Here is a 23,594-nt window from a genome sequence, read left to right as displayed (position 1 = left end):
ACTTGAATTGTAAAGTGACTTTTTTCCCATCTTACTGTGTCCTCTAGGATCTGGTCACGGGGAAGGAGATTGGACGTGGTAAACTAGACAATGGACTTTACTTGCTTGAGCCAATTGGAGAATCTGCGTCTGCTTTGACTACATCTTCTAATCCGGTCCATTCGGTAAAATCAGACCTTCATCAGTGGCAACGTAGGCTATGTTACCCCCCCTTTAGGAACTCTTAAGAAAATATTTCTTGATTTGGTTTCTTCTTATAATGAGGATAATTTTTTTTGCGAAGCCTGCATTTTTGCAAAGCAGACTCGTTCTACTTATTTACCTTCTCTTCATAATAGAAGACCTATTCTTTTTATGCTAATTCATACTGATGTGTGGGGTCCCTGCCGACGTGTATCTATTACTGGCCATAGGTACTTTGTTACTTTTATTGATTGTCACTCTCGTTCTACATGGATTTATCTTTTAAAACAAAAAAAATGAGGTTTTTCGATGTTTTCGTGATTTTCATAATATGATTAAAACTCAGTTCAATGCCACTGTAAAGATCCTTCGCAGTGACAATGGCACCGAGTATATTGATGGTGAATTTCAAAGATATCTCTCTGACTCTGACATAATACATCAGACCAGTTGCGTTGATATGGCTGCCCAAAATGGAGTGGCCGAAAGGAAGAATCGGCATCTCTTAGAGATAGCCCGTTCCATTATGATTGCTATGAATGTACCTGACCAGTACTGGAGTGATGCTATACACACTGCTTCTTACCTTCTGAATAGGATGCTCAGTAGGATACTTGGTTTTAAATGTCCTAATGAGATTCTTGAGGGAGCCTCTTCTTTTGTTGTTCCCCCAAAGGTTTTTGGATGCGTGTGCTATGCCAGAATCACAGCCCACCAGAGTAAGCTGGCTCCCCGCGGCCTACGTTGCATATTTTTGGGGTATTCTGCTATTCAGAAAGGGTACAAATGTTATCATCCTCCCTCCAAGTTTAAAGCTAGACTAGTTGCAAAGGGGTTTACCCCGACCTATGGGATTGATTATTAGGAGACCTTTGCCCCTGTTGCGAAACTAAATACTGTCAGAGTTCTGTTGTCTGTAGCTGTGAACAAACACTGGAACTTGCACCAACTAGACGTAAATAATGCCTTCTTACATGGGGAGTTAGCAGAAGAAGTCTATATGGAAATCCCATATGGTTTTTCCGATGACAATACTGCAGGGAAAGTCTGACGGTTGAAGAGGTCAATATATGGGTTAAAACAGTCTCCTAGATGCTGGTTTGGACGCCTTCTGAAGGCAATGACTTCTATTGGGTACAAGCAAAGCAATGCTGATCATACACTATTTGTCAAGAAGTCAGGTACTAACATCACACTTCTCATTGTTTATGTAGACGATATTGTCATCACAGGGAATGATGGTGAAGAAATTCAAAAGTTGAAAGACTTTCTTGGCAGAGAGTTTGAAATTAAAGATCTAGGGACGTTACAATATTTCTTAGGGATTGAGGTGGCTCGATCAAATAAAGGTATATTTCTATCCCAAAGAAAGTATGTCCTAGATCTATTATCAGAAGTGGGAATGTTGGGGTGTAAACCAGTTGATACCCCTATTGAAGCTGGAGCTAAACTTAAAGAAAAAGAGGGAGAACCAGTGGACAAAGGAAGATACCAAAGGTTGGTAGGGAAGCTTATTTACTTGTCCCACACCAGGCCAGACATCGCTTATGCTGTAGGGATAGTGAGCCGATTCATGCATGATCCATATTTAGCTCATATGAAGGCTGTTACCAGAATACTACAGTATTTAAAGGAAACTCCTGGAAAAGGAATACTTCTATCACCCACCGATAATTTAAAAGTAGAAGCATACAGTGATGCAGATTGGGTGGATCTCCAGACAGGAAGTCAATTTCAGGTTACTGTACCTTTGTTGGAGGTAATCTAGTTACTTGGAGAAGTAAGAAACAGAATGTGGTAGCTTTATCTAGTACCGAAGCTGAATATAGAGCTATGGTTCGTGGAGTTTGTGAGCTACTATGGTTGAAAGGCTTGCTGCAAGATATTGGAGTCCAAGTTCCAAACTCTATGATGTTATATTGTGACAATAAGTCTGCTATTAGTATTGCTAATAATCCAGTGCAACATGATCGAACTAAGCACATTGAAATTGACAGTTTTTTGTCAAAGGAAAGTTGGAACAAGGGCTTATCTGCATGACTTTTGTAAGATTTGGAGACCAAGTAGCAGATGTTTTCACTAAGGGTTTGAAAGAAAGAGATTTCCTTCCTATTGTAGGCAAGTTGGGCATGACTAATATCTATGCCTCAACTTGAGGGGCAGTGTTGGATTCTATTAGGAGTCTAATAAGAGTTTGTATACGAGTTAAATTAGAGTTTGCATTCATGTAAACTTCTATTCCTTGTAATAGTCTACTTTCCAATTAATTATAAATAGAGGGCTTGAGATCATGGATCAATAAGCCATTCACCACAATCGTTTCTTTCAACAGATTCAGAGGACAGTCTTGAACAGGACTTTTCCTGCGCCTTTTGACTTCAAGTTCTTCCACTCTGTCCTAGTCTTGCAAACAAACACAGAACCTTTGCCAATAATAGCCTAGAAAAAATCATAGAGATCTTTAGCCATGTTTGTCAAGGGTTGAATAGAACAACAAAGAGGCAGGAGACAAAGAAGAAGAAAGGCAAAGAACTAACTGCTGGCTGCCGCTACTTGCCGCGGGTTAAAGGGGTAGAGTAGCTAGGGTTTGGGTTTCACCAAGCTTGATAACATCTTTGTTTTGGTAATTCAATTGAGGGATTTAGTGTGAGTTTAAGTGTTTTACATAACTAGGGCTTAGGGTGAGTTCAGCCTGTAAACTAGGTTTAACTGGTTCAGCCGTAGTGAGGCTCAAAATGTCACTTGGTGTGGTACCATTAAAATTTAAACACACTAAGAAAAATTGTCACTTGGTGAGGTACCATTTAAAATTTAAATATACTCAAAAGAAATCATTTTACTCTAATTGGATAAAATTTTAGCTGGATATTATCCAATCCGATAAGCAACTATCCGAATCCAAATCCAGTTGCTTATTGGATGGATACAGATATTTCTTGGAAAAAAAATTCTGGATTCCCACACCCTTGAACAAATACGAAACAAATTCGCTGTCCAGTTACAGGTCCAGGTCGAATATTCTGCACTACTATTACTACAAGTGGTTTTTCCTGTTATTCTGACTGCTTTTTCTAGTTTGTCAAGGACTAAAAGTAAACATTTTGATCATGTATGTCAAAAATTTTATCATTTCTGGAAATGATATGGATGGTATTACAGAAGTAAAGAGTTGCTTACAGCAGTATTCCAGACCAAAGATCCTGGTCAGTTAATTTTCCTTGGTATTTAGGTGATTTAGAGTAAAAAAGGAATCACCCTGGTCTAAAGGAAATCTTTGTCTGATACTTGCATGCTTGCACATTAATCTACGGACACTCCTAGATCTGGTTTAGTGATGGTGAAGCTCTCAAAGATGCTCAAAGTTTGATTGCGAAGTTTATCTATCTCACAGTTACTAGACCTGATATTTCATTTGTGGTTGGTGTTCTTAATTTATGAATTCACCTTAAAAGGTTCACTGGGATGGAGGCACTTCATGCCCTCAGGTACCTCAAGGGTGTGGTTGATAAAGGACACATCATAGACCCAGCAGGCATATGGAGGGAGTGGGTTTTTGAATGCTGATTGGCTGGTTCTGCTTGTGATTGATATTCTGCTATTGGGATTGTACATTTGTACATTGGTTGTTGGTACTCTTGATTTATGCACTCACCTCAAAAGCCTGACAGGGATTTAGTACTTCTTCTTTTGAGGTGTGATGTGAACAATGGCTCACCCCTTGGCCGAAACCCTGTTATGGGCCCAAGTCCCCACCAAGGTGTTTAGGGCTGGCCGAACCCCTAAAGGGGGCATTTTGGTAATTTTAATAGTGCTAATTGGCTGCTGATCTTAATTTCAGAATTTTAGTTTTTTATCTTCCGAGCCCAATTATGTTTTGAAGTCTTAATTTAAGTTAATAGTTGAGTTCGTGTGTCTCAAGAAGTCTTTCTTTTAAGTAGCACTCTTGATAGATAGTTAAGTCTTTTGTTTTATTTTAAGACAGTTCTTTATTTATGTGGCTGTTATTTAAGTGTAAGGGGTATCCTAACTTGTGAAGGAAACCCTACTTGAGTTAGTTTCTAAAAGTCCTAGTTCAGTCTCCCAATTAGAATTAGATTCTTCTTTCTTGATGTAAGATTATAAATAAGCCATTCTATCATTGTAAAGAGTCGCATTGAATAAATAATTGAGAGGAAAAAAAAAAAAAAGACGGAAAAGAAGAAGGTGTCTCAAGGGTGAAGAAGGTGTCTCAAGGGTGTGTTTGATAAAGGACTCATTATAGGGGCAACAGGTATCTAGAGTGGGCTTAGTGATTGGTATTCCGCTATTGGACATTTACCGTTTCTGGGCAGTAATTTGCTAGTGTAGTAAATTTATATATAATAGGCGCACTGCCAAGGCAGTATGTGGCACATACTATTGTTGACTTGATGTGGCTTCCTGCCTCCGGTCCTTACTTTAGGAAATGGGTTTTCTCTGTCTTTTATCAATTGAGATACACAGTGACAATCAAGCTGGTGGAGATATGTTGCTAGTAATCTGGTGTTCCATGAGAAATCAACATGCAGAAGTGGACTGCCGTGTTGTTCATGATTCTATTATGGACAAGCTGATTAAAACTCATTTTGTTACCTCTACATATCAGCTGGAGAACATGTTTACAAAAGTTTTGTCACACCCCTAGATTTCGTACTAGTTGACTAGTTGTAACCTTGAGCATTAGGGATGCTTATCCTTTAGCTTTAGGGGGGAGGGTTTAATAGAAGTGCTTTAAGATTTTTTTGGATGAATGAAATAATCATTAACCAAAACCCCTCAATGGGGAAAGAGAATGTACAAGAGAGGGAGAAACAGGAAGAAAGGAGAGGGGGGGGGGGTGTTGGGAGGCAATCAGTCTACTATAGGGCAAGAAGGGAGAACCTAGACCCCGGGAAACAACAATACGCCTGTTTCTTGGGGAATTTGCAGCTGGGGGATGGGAAGAGATTGAGTCTAGAAAATACATCAAAGTAGATGGCTTTCCAAATCATGTACAAAGATCCTTGGGGAAGTGCTTTAATATTAGTCGGTGGGGAGGGGTGTTTTTGGTTACATTATTGTAAGTTATTCTGTAAGTAAGCTGCTTAAGCTAGCTTGTCCTTTGCCATTCTAAACTTTACATTATGACATAAGCGGTACCTGCAGTCTGATACTTGTTTTTCTCCATGATATGGCTTGTGGTCCTTCTTCCTTCTCTTTCTCCTTGAGTGAGGTTACAAGATTTGGTTTTTACCTAATATTTGGATCCACATGTTATAAGGAAAAGAACCAGAAAATATAAAGTTCAATGATTGAGCCTGTAATGTGGTTCAATTTAGAAGTTAAAGCAGCTCTGGAATAGGATTGATGCTGAAATGTTTTACAGAATTGAGTGAACTTGGTAGAATTAACATAACAGATTAGACTAAGTTTGGTTGAGTATCACTTTTAGGAGGCATAATAATCTGTGCTGAAAACTTCAGCTAGATCTGTAGCTGTTAAGGTGTCCAGGTGCGTTTGTCTCACTTTGTTTGCTGGTGTTATCTTGGTTGTGTAGGTGACACCTTGTCGCATGGTGTTTTAGCATCTCAATCGCTGCTGTTGGCCAGAGGCTGTGACATCCATGCCAGATATGCTGATTTGTGCAAGTTCTAGTGACACTGATTCACTGAGATAGGTCAAACCCCAGTCGGACCAGGAATCAAGACTGATCAGATCACAGATTTCAACTGCTCAACAGAAAATAAATTAAATATCAATATCAAACTGAACAGAACAGTAATGTGTAGTTATTGATTTATGCTTTTGGGTAATCAAACTCAATCCCACTTGAAATATGTCTATCAACTCAGCAACATAATCAGGATTTAAAAACAGAATATTAATGAGGGTATTGCTGATTGAAGATTTCTGAATCAGCATCTAATAGGGAGTATACAACACCTTAGATGCAATAATCCTATTGAGGGAGGACTGATATTGCACAGGAAGCTAGATGGAACAAAATGCAGGGAATGTGGGGACTTAATAGTTACCTTAAGAGAATTAAATCAAGAATAGAAGCACATGGGGTTCCACTGCAAGGTATTGATTGGATTCACCACCAATCCACCTGTTCACTTTGCACCACAAGGAGCATTCTGAATCTCCACAGAACAAAACATAAGCCAATACTTTTTCATGAATGTCTTGTCTAATGCTGAACCTTGACCTCTTTACAAACTTATTTGAGACTCAGAAAATGGACTCAAAAGCATAAAAGGGAAAGGCTTTAATTAATGCGATTGTATATGATGATATTATGGTATGGTAATACAATATCTTATACAATATTATCATATAAAATATACGAGAAAAGGAATTTAAATTCAAAGTTTGATATATGGTGTAGAATAAGATATCTGTGATAGATTTAATCAATAGTTGTCGAGGCAGTGGAGGGGTACCTAAGTGCTTAGGTGTCAAGGTGCCTGCCTTGGGGACCGAGATGCCCAAGTGTAGTTTTTATTTTTTATCCCTATTTTCTAGCCTTATTTTGTATCTTACAATATTTTCCTTGATTTAAAGAAAATGTCATACCTAGTGCCTAAGGCACCTGCATTTTGAAGGGTCAGCGTTACCTCTAATTGCATAAGAGACTGTTTCTAGGACATGAACTTGTGACCAAGCATTCTGCAAATGAGCACTTGAACTCACCAAACACAACCTTCTATCCTAAAGTATATACTTATCAAGCCATGAAAATTCAACATTAAGTCACATCAAGTCATCAAAAATCATTAGTAAGCCACATCAAGCCGTTAAACTCAACATAGAACTAGAAGACAAACAGAATTGAACAAACAAGGCATGGAAGCTTAAAACAATTAAGCACTTTATATTGTTCTTGGAATTAGGTGTTGGCATGGTATAGCTAGTCTTGCGCTATCCCCAGAAAATATTAATTTATCTACAAGAGAAACTACCCCCGCCGGGGGGGGGACTGCTTGTGCGGAAGCCTTTTGCACTGGGTTCGCCTTTTACAAGTCATTAAAGTGCTTTCAAACTAGAAAAACTGTATTTGTTGTTTAAGAAATTTGGCTGAAATATATTTTGTATTTGGTAGAGCACATAACCAGCTTTCCAAGAAACCCAAGATTTTGTTAATATGATTTTGAGTTCTGTTCTGGCCATTTCTTGCTGCTTGTGTGCAAAATGTTGTCAAATTCACTTTGACTGAAAATATTTTTTAGATATAAAAGAAAGAAATTAATATTTTACAATGCTTTTGGTTTTTTCTGCACTAATTTACCATATTAAGAGTTATTGAATTTTAGCATTTAAGAAAAGACCTGGCATTATAAAGTTGAAAATTGCACCCTGAAAAAACAGTTTTGTTCTTGAACAGGGGTTAGACTTTTTATCCTTTTGGAATTTTATTTCTTAACTATCTTATCGGGTTCAAATTGAGGTTATTTGGTTATTTAAGAGAAGTATCTTAAGTAATGATTTTGGCAGAAAAGGGCCAATACATTGTATACCAGTAAGGTGGCCACTACCTTGATCACCCAAAACCCACCTGGACAACTTGACAAGTATGATTGAGTCTGTGGAGGAGGTTTGAACTTACCTATTTATGGTTTTTAGCTGCTTTAAGTGATTCCTTCTGAGATAATTGGGGGGGTGAGGGGGGGGGGGAGGCTTGCGGGTGCAGCAGATGGCTTAGTTCGATTTCAAGTTAACTATTTAGTCCTTGGTTCCCATCTCCATTCACTAGATCCTGGTGGCGTACTGTTGCAGTCTTTTACAAAATCATAACAAGAATCCTATCTCTGTAACTATGGATGGAATTTGAAAAAAGAAAAGAAAAGAGAATCGCTGATTTCTTTTTTTCTTTAGACATGGCATAGATATGTTCTTATGCTAATGGTACTCTTCTGTTTTCATGCAAGATATATTTATAAACTACAAATTGAGAAACTAAATTTTAATTAAGTTCCAGTAAATTGAAATTAAATATGAATGATCAAATTAGATATTTGAAATTGCATTTCCCCTGGTTCTTTAGTTTTTCCTTAAATTTCGAGTACTGAACTAAAGTAGATTTATTGCTTGATAAACAAATTATCCCCCTGCATCCCCTCTTTTCTTTTTTCTTTTTTTTCTTTTTAAAAGTTGTTATTACATGGAGTAGGTGATGCTCCTCCTTCATACTTAATATCAGACATTCTATGGTAAGATCATTTTGGAAGTTGATTTAACATTTCTTTCTTCTTAGAAAGGGTCAAATAATTTAGTCCAACGTATGTTAAATTTTCTTGTTAGCAAAATAGGCTGCAGATCAGATAGCATAGCTTGTCTGCGAATTCCACCACCGCATGCCGCACGGTAGTACGGTACATACATGCATGTATGTTGTTTATTCGGGAAGTATCTTGTCTTCAAAATATATCTTGTAAGACATCCCCCTTGGTGGTGTTTCTTGAGTCTGGAAATGCTTTTTCATGTATGCCTGGGGTATGCACCATAAAAAATGAGTCTGAAAAGACATCTTTATGGCTTTTTGAGTACAGAAAATGATGGAACAATTATAATGCTCATCTTGGGCTAATGAATATAATGTTCATCTTGGGCTAATGAATTCCCATTTTCATTTTTTCATTGGTGCAGGATTTTATATGATAAGCGGTTTAGTGTGTTTCATTATCCGGTCATGGATGAAGATGCACCAAATTATCGCACAATAATCCAGAATCCCATGGACATGGCTACTCTGCTCCAACGTGTAGACCGTGGGCAGTACATTACATGTTCAGCATTCCTGCAAGATGTGGATCTCATTCTGGCCAATGCAAAGGTTTGTGAGTCTTATTTACTGGTCTGTCTTCTTTGACTTCATTTCAATTTTTTACTCTTTAGGTGTTTTTAAAAAAAAAATTATGTTTACTATTTGGAGGAACAAACAAAATGATGATGGTTACACACTCTCTTGGAAACAAAAGATGGTAGCATACAATATACTTTAAGGCTAAGTTTTGGTTATGAGAGTCTGATTAGAGAGGGTATTCCCCTGATTTGCAATGAATCATGAAGTTTTTATTGCATCCATTTCTATACTTTGATTCCTGCAACTTATAGGATCAAAATCTGTCCCCTTTTTTGGTGGGGGTGGGGTGGTGTGGGATCTTAGTTGCCAGGCATCTAGGTGACACCGATACGCCTAGGCGCCGCCAGGCTCCTGGACGCCTAGGTGATGCCTTGACAACCATGGTTGTATGGCTTTCTAGTCTCTAGACATGAAGGATTGGACCTTCATCAGACCTATCTAATTCTAGGCTTTCATATTTGCTTCCATAACCAAATCCTAATTAGATCCATGATGGTGAATCATTATCCCCCTAAGACCTCTACCTTATCTAGGCTTTCATATTCGCTTCCATAACCAAATCCGAATTAGATCCATGATGGTGAATCATTATCCACCCAGGAGCCTACCGTAGCATTAGTGTGGATACGATCTGGATGTTGAAGCTTATTCTAGCTCCTTAAAATATACTAATGCAATTATCAATAACTAGTTGGATTGGAAATGAAGATAGATTCGAACAGTGAACCTTAATCTGTTCAAGATTGAAGATTCAATCATGTATCTTCTATCTACACAAATATCTGGATTACATGAGCATGGTCTAGTGGATCTTGGGCTTACCCCTTCACTTTACACCCTATCTTGACTGCGTAACTTATGGGAGTTCCTCGAAAGGATCCTTGACAGTGCTATCATCCTCATCAATGTTTACACCTTACCTTATCGTGTTACAATACCTAAGGTCTTTCCCCAGTTACTTCAAGAGGGTGGTTGAAGTGTTATCTTCTTTCCTCTTACCATATGATTGACTGTTTCTTGAACTAAGATTTGCTATGTGAAGAATGAATGAGGTGGAACTTGGAAGAGCATCTAGTGACCATGGCTACACCACATCAGCTGCCTAATAAGAGTTTTATAGTTACCGATGACACAATTAACATATTTGTAGGCACCATTGAGGCATTGACTACAGTAATTCATGGATTTTGTGTGTGAACATGCTTTCTGTCTTTTATATATATATCAAAAATATGATTCTCCTTCACTTTCTTAAATTTCACTGAAGTGTTATTGGTTCTTTTCAATGTTGGGGATTATAGCTGACTTGACATCTATGCCATCCTGGATCCTGCTAGACTTATTCAAACATTTTTTTCCACTATTTACTTCCAGGTCTACAATGGTGATGATTACAATGGAGCTAGGATTGTCAGCAGAGCGTATGAGCTTCGAGATGCAGTATGAGTTATTCCTGTGTTGTAATTGTTTTTAGATAGGTTTGAGATTTGTTTTCTATATTTATGTTAAATGTGTTTCTTTCAGGTGCATGGGATGATTTCCCAAATGGACCCAGCATTAGTTACATTTTGTGACAAGATTGCAGCCCAAGGGGGACCTACCCATTTTCCAGATGATATGGGGGGTACTGGCTTCCCTATTTCTCCTGTTGTTCAACATACAGCTGTTGTCAGAGCAAGTGCTCGACTTCGTAATGTCCAGCCTGAGGTTAACCTAACTCAAAGTTATGAAGTATTGAAACGAGCGAAGAAAAGTATTGACTTTGAGAAAGCTGGTATTTACTCATCCTTTGGTTCTGCCTTTGTTGATGCACGCAAAAAAATCTTTTATTTTGATGGTTAGAATTCAAACTATTACTTGAGCATTGTGAAAGTATTTTCAAATGTTCGAAGTTTATGTTTTCAGAAATGAAGAGTTGAATTCTCCTTTTTATGGGTGTAAGGTTTAGGTGTAGCTGGACAGTAAGTAAATTATTTTCATAAATCTAGCAGGTGAATCAGGAGGTTTGGTCCATGTCAAATATCCTTGAGTTTTTCCCCTTGTTTTTATGGGGTGCGGTGGGCGGGGACGGGAAGAGAGAGAGAAAAAGGGGGGGGGGTTGGTTGTATGGGGGATGATTATGCAATCGTTACTGATTTCATCATGTTTGTGAGATTCCTATTTTGGTAGCATCATACAATTTATAGAAGCTTTGTTTTTATTTAGTTTGGTTAAAAACTTGTTTCAATCCAAAGAACCATATACATTTGATCAGGGGGTGGTTTTTTTGTTTCAACAGCAGAAGAAGAGTCTCCGTCTGCAGATCCAGGAGTATCAAAGGCAACACCTGCTCAACCAATTCCTTCTCAGGAACCTGATTCAAATGGTGCGGTCGAGGAACCAGAGAAATCTTTGGCTGATGAAGAGCAGTTAGACACTTATGCAAATGTTTCAAGTAATTCCAGGGATGACAAATCCCAAGAAGATGCTGTGATGTCAGATAGGGAGATCTCCAGTCAGGTTGATTCTCTCAAGCAGTGTTTGGTGGATCGTACTGAAGGATACGGTGTACCAGAGCTTGAAAGCCTTTACGCACGTATGATGAAAGGTGTAATTGGAACCAAACTGAAAGCTGGGGAAGATTTCAAGGCTTCAATTTTGAGATTTTTGTCGAGGTATGCTGAAGACCAAGGAAATTTCTGATACCGATGTTATATAATTTCTTATAGTTTTCTTTCTTACTGTTTTTTCTAGAGGTTAATCAAGTTCCATGTATAATTTCGGCATTTTAGCTTTTAATGAGATTAGGTATTTGAGTGGTTCAAACTGTGTCTTTGTATTTATTTTTCTTTGCTCGTGTGCGTCTGTGATATCTCATATTTGGGTGGGAAGGGGGGGAGGGAAGGGGGTTGTGACATGATAGAACAAGCGAGCGCCGATGGAACATGTAATTGTCATTGTGGAGACAAATTGAGAGTTAAATTTCTGAAACGATCGCCTGAAGTTAAATTTACTCTCAGAAAATCCTCGAGCGTTCTGCTATATGGTTAGTTTCAGAACCAACGACTTTTCATATAAATTCTAATGTATGATGAAGCCCATATAACCATTAACCAAAAACATTTGAGAGGTTTTGGTGAATATATTTTGATAGATGAGACATAAATAGGGATTAATACTAAGATAGAATCATGGATAAAGACTTTGAAGTCGAAAGGCTTTAAATTATGTACATTGCAGACATAATATTTAATAATATTTAGTTTGTAACTTTGTTGTAATTGATTTGACAATGAGGGGATAAACTAGAAGATAAATATATTTTTCAAAGTGATTATTTTAGGTATTTTGATTAAATCATACTACTATTTAAAAGGAAAACTTACAAAACTTAGTATGTATTATACTTGACCAAACTATCCCTCTGAATGGAAAGGTGCTTGCTCATAAAACCCCGAACAACCCACCCCAACACTCGAAACAGAGGCGCCTCAGCAATGGGCAGCATGATCAAAATATGTACCCGTCCACACTCTTGCCCGCTTAAATATTCACCAAAACGTCCACAGCACACTGCTGTGAACCCAGCCGTCTCATCATTAAAGGACAGCACGACCAAAAAAAACCCCTCCAAACACAAACATATTAAATTAAACCCTCAAAACGCAAACTCACAAATTTTTTTTTTTTTTTGGTACTGGTGTTTTTTTAATACTGGAAATGTAATGCCGTTTGCAAGGGTCAAACCCAAGATCTCTCCACTGAGAAGTACCAAAATTATTACAATACAATTACTTACTAAACCACACACTAACAATACAATTATTACAAATTACAAACTAACAATAAACCAAAACATTTGAAATCTCACAATCTGATGTCTCACATCACAAGCACAAGCAAACAAAAGCCTCGGCAGCAGCTGCCACGAAATGCGACCTCAGGACTCCAAAACAAATGAACATGAACACCCTGATGAAAGGCTATTGCGACATTATAACCCATTACCCACAAGTATACAACCCAAAAATATACAAATAGACGCTAAACCACTCCCACCACTCCCAAAGGCCAGATGCTTCCAACAATCGCAAACGAGACAACTCGAGTCTCAGTATTCATTCCATTGACCATGCACAACCATGAGACAACCAATCTAACCTACTAAACTTTTGCAGGGCCCGACAAACACGAACAAACCGCAAAACATCAACGCCTTCAAACTCCACCAACAAGAATGGAAACTGAAGGCCATCGTACTACAAAAAAGTCACATCCATGAATACAACACTCGTAGGGATCCGGGTGACTCCAAAAAGACATACTATTGGATGAAGAGGTCAGTAATCCTACTCACTCCCTCCAACTATCTCTTGTAGAGCACACCAGCACACGACATCACCAACGACCACCTGCCCATGCAGCATTCTCTGCATTGCAAACACAACAATTAGAAGAACTGACTGGTGAATATGCCTACATACCCAACATAGTACACAAAACATTACTGATCCAAACATACAGCAAGTGACGTGCATGGGCCACATACTCGGGCAGTGGTTGGAATTGAACACACATGCCAAGAAGCATACCCAACCCACAACCCACAACACACAAAAAAACTTGCCACAAAAAACGAAAAAAACCCAGAACTTAGGAGGTCTAAAAAAAACAACTCCAGGGATTCAAGAACCAAGGCACAACCAACCCTGCGAACAGAAACTATATTAGCCATTTATAGATATCACATCAAAGAAAAAAAGAGACAGAAGCAGACAACCGAAAAGAACACACAACCAATACCAAGCATGTGAATAGTATATGTCAAACTGCTTTCCTAGTAAATTATGTTCTGGTCTACATTCTGTTGTTTACATCATTGTATGCTACTAATGTTAGTATATTACCATGATTTACATTTTGAGCATGTTCTGTACCTGGTACCCATGATGCTTGTGACTAACAAATTGAGAATTACCATGGTTTACTTTTTTGACAATGTTTTACATCTGTTATCTGACATCCAAATCAGTTATAATATACATTGTTTCCTTTGTTTCTTTTACTTCCTCTGCTGTTGTTGTTGCAATCATTGGAGTTCTTGGTTTTGAACATGTTCCAACCATGGCATTATCTGGGCTCTGTTACATAACATTGTTGGTGTCTGCTTGAGGACCCCTTGTTTCCTACCAACACAAAGGCAACCTTGTTATCATGCCTTATTTTCCAATCTCCAAATGCCTAGGGTCATCTAGCTACCATGTCAAATATGTTGGATACTTTAGCATTTCATCTGATGCAATGGAAATGCTAGGAATGCTAGGGCACCTATGACAGGGATTTTCCATACTACTATACAAAAGACAATACATGTTTCAGTGATGCCACATTATCTAGAGGACCACAATACCCTTCCACCAAAAAATCGTATCACTGCACATTACATTACATACAGCAAGATACCCTGTTGCTATAGATTGCACCCTTTCTGAAACACCCACCACACTCCAAGCCGAAACTAAAGGTGTCTTCCTTTTCCCATCCCATCCCATCCCATCTTGTCTCTGTACGGAGAAGTATCTGTTTATAAGCTTCCATTCTTTGTGGTTCATTATTGCTTTTGAATTGAATTCACAATCGCTGACTCAATCTTATAAATGTTGAATGATCTTATTTGTAGATGTCTAAATTATTTGTTCGTCATTTTACTCTCTTATTGGAGATCAACGAAGTAATTCGATATTTAAATTCTACAAGTTCAGCCATTCTAATGATTCGAAACATGAAATAATCTTCACTGGGAAATTCAGATTGGATCCTGCTCAACTTTTAATGAGGTTCTCTTCAATGAGGCACAGATGGGAGCTAAATCTTGGACTACATTCCTATCCAATGTGCTACACAATTGAAAGATTAAGGGAATACTAGAGTCCCTAACATTTTCTTAGATAATAGGACTATATCAAAGGATAATAATCACTATATAAAGAAATCAGATGGTAGGCTGAACCTTAAATGCAATTAAAACAGTACCCACAGTCCATGATCTTTTCTCACAGAATATGTTTAGGTTAAAGGATAATTAATATACAAGGAAATTAGATGCTGGGATGAACCTAAAGTCAAGTCAACCTCAATAACATGCTGGGATATATGAACTAGAGTTCCACAGTACTTTACTCCCCATAGGAATGCCTATTGGTGATACTCAGACATCTATAACTAGGATGGTTATGTCTCTGGCATATGTTCTGCACTTCTCTACATAAGGAGCACTGTGGTATGTTGGAGATCATTCTCCCCCCACATACTAAGTTTAGCATCTCTATGGACTAAACTTTGAAAACTTCTGAACTAAATTACTGTTATTCATTCCTTTTTATGTTTCCAGTTCATAGTTTCCAATATGGATTGCTTTAGTGATTGAGGCTGCCCCAACTGCATCTTGAGATGCAACATGCTCGTTTAGCATGTCTGTTCATTTGTTGAGGACTATTTGTTCCAATTCATGATTTTTATTTGCACCATGTTTGTTTGGCATTATTGGTAGCATACTCATTTGGCATGTCTATTCCTTTGCATTTGGTTAAGCCACTCACAAATCTACTTACCGATTCACAGGGGACAACAATCCAGGCAATGCTATTCAACGAAACCCTCGACAAATTCGCAAATAGCTTGGTAGAAGGGAAAACATATACCATAGAAAACGGTGTGGTCAAGGCTGTGAATACAAAGTATAGGAACATGCATGAAAAGTATGAGCTGTCCCTGAACAACCACACCACAGTTGACGAAGAACATGGCAACAACACAGCATGCAGCCTGAACTACAACTTTGTTGACCTCAACGACATCACCCAAACCCTTGGGCAATAGAAGGCATATGGTAGGAAGTGACAACATCAACTTTCTATACTGATTGATGAACCTAAAAACCCTTAAACACCAACTCACCAACAGCTACTGCCTTATTCTACAGATGTGATTGGAGTACTCGTGGAAGCTGGACAACTAATCCAACTAAAATCATCCACAGGTGCACAATACAAATACAAAAGAGAGATTCAGTTGGCAAGCCCAAGGCAAGTACTGTTGAAACCTAAAACAAGCAGCACCCTCTATTATCGTTACATTACAAAGCCTAAAACGTACCCACTCACAACTTCAAACTACTTCTTGTGCAGCTGTGATCTAACACTCTTAACACTATGGGGTGATTATGCCACCAATGAAGGCCATCAACTTTTGAAGCTAATGCCAAACAAACCAGTAGTTGCAATCACTTCAGTAATCCCATCATCCTACCAAGGTAACAATATACACCAACTAGCTTCCTCCTATTCTTGACACACCCAACTAAGGGTTGCATAGCATTCTTGCATCATATCACTCATATTTTATGTTGTTATAACACAAGGACTTCAATTATGACAACATCTGGTTTAACATTCCAAATAGACCCCCTAATCCAATAGACCCAGGAATTGAAGCAATGGTAAGCTTAGACCTTACACATTAACAAGTACATAAAACATAATAATTGGAAAAAAAAATACCATAACCTAAACAATGTAGGACCCAAACTCCTGCAGGATAGAAGGGACATCTCCCATTGTCGCCCAGCATATGAAGTACAAAAAGGCTGAGCATGTCACCAGAAGAGATCTAACCTCTAGTCCCGCATCCTTATTCCAGGTAAGCAATTTACTACAGAATGAACCCCCCCCCCCCCAAATACCACCTTCCACATTGTTATAATGAATTAAAGCTTCCAAACATCCAAAACTTCCAGGCACAACAACTGTATGTGGAAGGAGTGATTGAAAATCTTGAGAATGCGGAGCCATGCTATAACGCATGCACAACATGCCACAAAAAAGTGCAACTAACAACGCAGATGGTTTGATGCGACAAGTGCAACAACATGGACGCTAAGTATATGAAAAAGTCTACAAAATCCATAGTGTCTAACTTATTTTTTGGTAATTGATTCACTCATGTTGTATCCAACCCTAACCCAATCTCCCATGGTTACATATACATGCTGTGAATCAAGGTGACAAACACAACAGACACTGTTACTATAACACTTTTTGATGGTGTTGAAGGTTGCACAGCAAATGAGTACCGCAACTTCATCAAAGAGGTAAGTATACAACACAAAACCTCAACCCCCTACCTCCCATATTCCTCAAAAAACACCCAAAACACTGAACAAATAGTGTTCCGCCTAAAATTAGACTCCCAACATTATCAACAAAAGTTGCAAAGCTGCATAACCAAAGAATATCGATTCTTCTTCAAGATGACCAAAGTCAATGAACAAAGTAGGATATCTAAGAAAATAGTAGTGGGCCATGTTATAGAAGTCATCAACCAAGCAGCACCCTCTATCGCAGACACAAAGCGAGCAACAAAGAAAAGGAAGACATAGCACTAAAGCCCCCCTCCCTAGCAGTGACAACCATGTATCCACCTAATGGTGAACAACATCCATTCAATTTAAATCTTGGTACAAGTGCATCATCATTTTCAATAAAGTGAGGCCAAAGATTAACAAATATGAAAAACACAATTTATGGAACACAACTTACATACTCATAGAAAAAATTTAAAAATGGTTTCAAAATTATATTTTAAAAGTTTATCAAATATCCATAAATTATCTAGCCAAAATAGACTACTCAATTACAATTTGCCTATTATGGATTTCTAAATCCTATTGTAAGACTCTTTATATGTGACATTTATGTTTGGACTTGTGAACCTGGAGTTATGACTAAATTGAAGCAACAGGCTGCTATACGCTGCTAATAACTTGGGTAAAGCAGTAGTAATGTGAACATCAATCAAATTATAAAATATAAAAGTAAACTCTAACTCATAGAAAATAAAAACGTATATATTTGTTCTTGTCCACAAACCTCCATTCAGGCATATGTGATCACAAAGAAATATATTTCCGTACATAAGGTAAACCAAATTCTCAAATCATCAACACGGGGAACAAATTCTGCCAAACCAAACATAGCAGCCTAACTTGAGTAAGAAATTGTATGATGAAACCAGGAAAGAATAATGACATATCCAAGTCAAATTACAGAATTAAGAGATCAATGGGAACTCAAATGAGGGACCAATTTACTTGGTTTGACAAATAAAATCCTTCCAAATATAAGGTGTTGAAGCAACCTTGACCTTCCTGTGGTGATCTTCAAGAAATCGATGTGACATTCAATTTGAAAGAAACCAAACAGCTTTTACCACTCTTTAGATCTATTTGAAAAAGACGATTTGATTTCAAAAATTGATGGAAGGTCATGATATTAATATCTCCTTCTGTTAATAAATGGTAATGTAAGAGAGCCTCAGTGGAGAAACCAAAGTTGGTAGGTGGTTGAACTTACCAACACCAGTGGTAGAAAGTTTTAGTATCGCTTTTTCTTATCCATTCTCCTGTTCAATACCTATTTTCATGTTTCTGGCAAGATCCCAAACCTATCAACAAAGTATAGGGAGAATGCACTTCAAATAACAAAATGACTCAAACCACATAATGTTATCTATAGTATGGAAGTTGAGATTATGATCGTACCACTTATTCTGGTGCAAGCTATTCAATGTTCAACCCAGTCATTTGTTTTGTATGATCAACCATTTTCTAGCAAAATAAATGCAGTCGGATTATTATACTTCAAAACTCTATTAACACTATTCACGTGCATTACATGTACTCAAGGAGGTTCATCAATTGAACATAGTAAGATACAAAATTTAAAAATTTCGTTGGGGAAATTGAATCAGTCGCAACGACAACACCAAAAAATGAGATGGGCAAGTAATACCATTGCCACACCACTTAGTAATGACCTAATTCAAAAAATACTAAAAAAATAATTTCTTTGCACCTTTGGCATGTGGGTCTCCATGCTCTTTTTTTGCTACAATGCTAATGAACCTTGCTAAAATTGCTTAAATGTATTGAATACCAAACTCAACTCTTCCTTATTGCTACTTGCGCAAAGCAGTAGCAATATGAACATCAACCAAATTATTAAATATACAAGTAAACTCTAATTCTTAGAGAACAAAATTCTAACAGTTGAATTCTCTTAGAATCAGTATATTAAACGGGAACAGGAAGAAGACAACCATTTTCATCTATCAACTAACTAAAAATAAACGGAAATAACACCATGCCAAACCAAACAACTTTCCAAAGGTAATTGTTGGTTATTCTCCAACAGTAATACCATTTGTAAAATGGGAACATAACAATAATAAAATTCTAACACTTGAATTCCCTCGGATTTAGTATATTAAACAGGTTCACAACATCAGTGAAAACCAAGAAAGGATCGGAAGCCTAACAACCAACGCAATAAAACATACCATTACCTCCCAGCTACAGCCTCCAAAGCCCAACATACACACTCCTTGCTAACCATGCAACACCCTACGATCGCCTGGGAAAAGCATGCCTATAGTGGGACACTAATGCACAAGGTCGAATCACTGAAGTGGCACTGATATTCTTTAGGAACCAAAAGAAGAAAAAGAAAAGATGTACATCCACTGTATGAAAAATCCTGCGAAGAATAAAGTATAACTGAAAAAACATCCAAAATCTAATCATTCAATTGAACGACTAAATGCTCGGGAGAAATCACAAAAATAACTCATACTAACAAGCTATGCTAATTGTACATTAGCACCCCCATACGTTTGTTGAGCTATAAAAAGCCTCACCAATATCACTATTAATTCTTCCAAATCATTTGAAGACAATTTGAAAAATCAAAACACTCTCAAGCTTCCTTTTATAGAAGCTTCTTCACCACTTCAGAAAACTCCTAGATCAGACAAGCTTCGGACCATCACTTCAACATTCTCTAAAATTGACAAATCAATAAAAACCTCTACATCAACCTTTCAAAAAAAAAAAAAAAAAAAAAAAAAAAGCAATGAAACACCAAGTAAGAAAAATTTGGACAACCCAATAAACACATGATCCAAATCAGCATCAAGAACGAAGAAAGCAACAACAGCAAAGGCAAAGATTTGTCGATGAAGAAAATTGCCACCCACGCAAAAGCTGAGTACTTAGCCTATATGTCATTAGATCAAAAGCTCCATCTGGTGGAATGAAAGATATTGTCCTATCATTTTCAAATCGGGCCAAATGTGCAAACCTAGACTAGAAGTGAGCTGTTAGAATACAAAGTAATATTGAGAAAGTCACAAACATGCTATATTACTGAAACACAAATTAACGTTACCTAGGAGTTATCTTCTTTAAAACACAAACATGGAAGGAAAGATATAGCCGAAAAACTTCAACACACCACTAACGTGGTTGGCTATCGTGCATGCCCCAACACGCCCTCTTAGTAAGTAGCTTGCAGTGCTTCCCACTATGATTCATTGATGTCTTTCCTTCTCCAGTTTGCTTTCTCTTCGGGGTGTTTACCAATGCTGATTGGTTAAAAAATAAATCACCAAAACTTTGCGTTGCCACTAGAAAGGGTGAAAAAACTTCCCTTGCGCTTGACCTAGGCCCTGAATCACTGGATAACCTCTCTCATGCGAACATTAAGAACCTTCCATTGGAAACTTAAATTGCCAATGCCCTAAATCACCAAAAAGCATGGGTGGAAAACGAAACAAATCAAACAAAAGTGTGGCTAACAAACAAATAAAAAAAAATCTAAGAAATAGGTACTCAATGTAATCTCACACTCTCATAGCTCTCTACCACAAAGCCACAATACTCTATAATTTTAATATAAAGGAAGGAAGAAAAACAAGAAAGGGATTGTTGTGACTCTTAAAATAAATAAAGAAAAGATGGGATACCACTAAGGAATAAAATAGCACACGGGTACAAAGAAGCACAATAGTAAAATGCATGCTTGATTGATTATGTTTTCAACTCAAAAAGAATACTAGAGCCAAACATGCAACATTGACTTCTAATTACCTGAAATCCACCATTAAGCCAAACCTGCAAAATTGACTTCCAACTACATGAGATTGGCCATTAAGTCAAATTTGCAAATTGACTTCCGATTACCGAAAATTCAGCATTAGTTAAAGTAAAAAACAACCAGCATACAACCGGTTAAAGGGGTATTAAAGACAATAACCAGAGTCCGAACCCACAAACACCCGTTCATTTGATCGACTCCACCAAAAACCAATGCTAAGAAACGACGCTCCATAACGGCGCCTGTACAAATGAAAACCATAACCATGGCTACCAAAGTGGGAAAAACGGCACGAAATTTCATTCAAAAGCCCCAACCCCACCCGCAGACACAAGAACTCGAAGAAGGCATAATTGGCGGGAAAAAAAAGGATCAACAGAGAAAGAACACCACCAAACCACCTTCTCTCAAGGTATTAACACACAAACAACCTTTTTCCTAATATATGTTGCAGGTCAAATGAACACTCACTTAACACTGCAGGTTCTGTTCACACAATTACATCTATAATCTATTCATCTATTGATTCTATTCATTAAAATTCAAATTTGATAAATGCATTATAGGTACAACATCTCACAATCACAACAGGCTATCCAACACTTGAAGTCAAAACCCAATAAGAGGCTCTGGAATTGAAGGGGTTTCTTTCAGTAATTCAAGTGACAAAAATGGAAGACCACCAGACACTACAAGTAACAATCAACAACTCACATTTCACAATAAGAATACAGATATAGTGTACAACTTAGAAAAAACCGATATGGATACCTGTATAAATAAATGCTGCTACTCTTTCTGCACACATGAATAAAACACTCACTCTGCACTAATACCTGCATAAATAAATGTTGATACGCTTTCTGCAGAAACATAAATAAAACCTCACTCTGCACACAGAAGTGGAACAATAGACCAAACGAAAAATGCCCACCAGGCCTCTACTGACAACAATCCAACAACAAAGGTTTAACAAATACAGAAGGCGAAGGAGGTAGTAATACAACACAGAGGGCAACGTGGGCAAAACAACGATCAAACACATACAAATGAAGGTTCATTCAATCACATAATTTTACATTTGAATACCAACATCTTAATGTAGCGAACAAACAAGTAATTAACTCAGTCATTTAAAATAGGGCAGCACTTAGGAACTATGCAGCGCAGGGAAAAGTGGTTGCTCAAAGCCCAGAAGACGAAAGCCATTAGAATGCAAACCAACCCTGAGCAAACCACACAACAGCCTATACTAGAAGATAGTAAGGGCCGAAACTCTATGAAATGTGCTATATACATTCCCAAGAAAATTCTTAGAAACGAAATCGACATGTTAACAAACTCTAGATTACACTGCAAATATGGTACTTGAATGCTCAGAGTTACAAGTGTTACAAATAGTTGAAAAATGCACATATTGTGGTTCCCAAAAATTAGAACATAAGCCACCTTTCTTCTACTGCTCAAATGGTACTGTGATACTTGCACCAACAATGGTTCCAGTCGAGCTATACCAGCTATTCACATCCCAATCAGAAGAAGCCACACACTTAAAAAGATACATACGGGCCTACAATAGCATATTTTTATTCACATCCTTTGGGGTACGCCTAGACAAACAACTGGCAAATGCAAAACAAGGTGTCTTACACATTTAGAGCTCAAGGGCAGGTGTACCATGAGCTGCCCCCAATTGAAATTAACAGCGACAACATGCCACGTTATTTGCATATGTACTTTTATGACACCGATCATGAATTGGACAATATAATGAAAATTATAAAATCCTCCCATCTCAATGAGCCAATGGTACATAAGCTAATGCGGATACTTCATACCAACCCTTATAGAAAGTTTTTTAGAAGCCTCAAGGACGTGGTGTCATTGGAGAGCCATGAGATACTGATCAAAAGCAACGTACAAATGGACCAAAGAGTATACAACCCACCAACAATGGACCAAGTTGGAGCAATATGGGAAGAAGGGAACAACCCAAACACACATCAGAAATGCAACATCATTTTCCATGGCCACTTAGAGAAGACACATCAAGTGTGACATTACTATGGTTGTTATGACGGCTTGCAATACCTTGCTGTTCCCAAATGGAGAAGTCGGTTGGCATAGAAAAATCAGAGAAAAAAAAAACCGTCAACCCTATGCAATAGAAAATGAGATAAGTACAAAAGTAGCATTCTTCAATAGAAAAAATGATGACAATGAAGATATGAATTAAAAGGGATAACTGCCAAAATTACACCAATTTTAAAGATAGAAGACTAATAGCTTTCTATTCTAAAATGCAGGATTTAATGAGAATATAAGAAACATGGTATCACTAAGAGCTTACTATTGCCAAAAGCTACAAATCAATGATGTAAACCATTCAATTCTTCTACATGTGGGGCGTCTATTGCATCAATTCGTCGTTAACATATACATTATAATAGAAGCAACAAGAATGGATTACTACTGTTTAGAACAAACCAATATTCGTGCTGAACTTTACCAAGGGATTGTAGACAACATTTTAGCTGAAGAGACAAGAGGAGAACAAGTAGGGAAAAGAATTGTCCTAC

At 37.6% G+C, this 23,594-nt stretch overlaps 1 protein-coding gene across 3 annotated transcripts in view; it reads left to right on the top strand.

The window, feature by feature from the left end:
• LOC149011051 (cell division cycle protein 48-related / CDC48-like protein) overlaps positions 1 to 11,851 on the top strand; it is a 32,283-nt gene extending 20,432 nt beyond the window's left edge. For 2 of the 3 annotated variants that reach the window (XM_089164438.1, XM_089164439.1), the window contains exons 9-12: positions 8,830 to 9,016; positions 10,421 to 10,486; positions 10,571 to 10,820; positions 11,325 to 11,851. In XM_089164438.1, the coding sequence (XP_089020564.1) occupies positions 8,830 to 9,016; positions 10,421 to 10,486; positions 10,571 to 10,820; positions 11,325 to 11,728 (907 nt within the window). In that variant the 3' untranslated portion in view covers positions 11,729 to 11,851. The remainder of the gene's footprint in view (positions 1 to 8,829; positions 9,017 to 10,420; positions 10,487 to 10,570; positions 10,821 to 11,324) is intronic. The other variant, XM_089164440.1, reaches the window with a different exon arrangement.
• Positions 11,852 to 23,594: the final 11,743 nt, after the last annotated feature.

The sequence above is a fragment of the Hakea prostrata genome, chromosome 7, assembly GCF_041222555.1.
Source record: "Hakea prostrata isolate BN-2017 chromosome 7, UWA_Hpros_2, whole genome shotgun sequence".
Lineage (NCBI taxonomy): Eukaryota > Viridiplantae > Streptophyta > Magnoliopsida > Proteales > Proteaceae > Hakea > Hakea prostrata.
The sequence above is the reverse complement of the archived record's forward strand: the minus strand, read 5'-3'. Positions and strand labels throughout refer to the sequence as shown.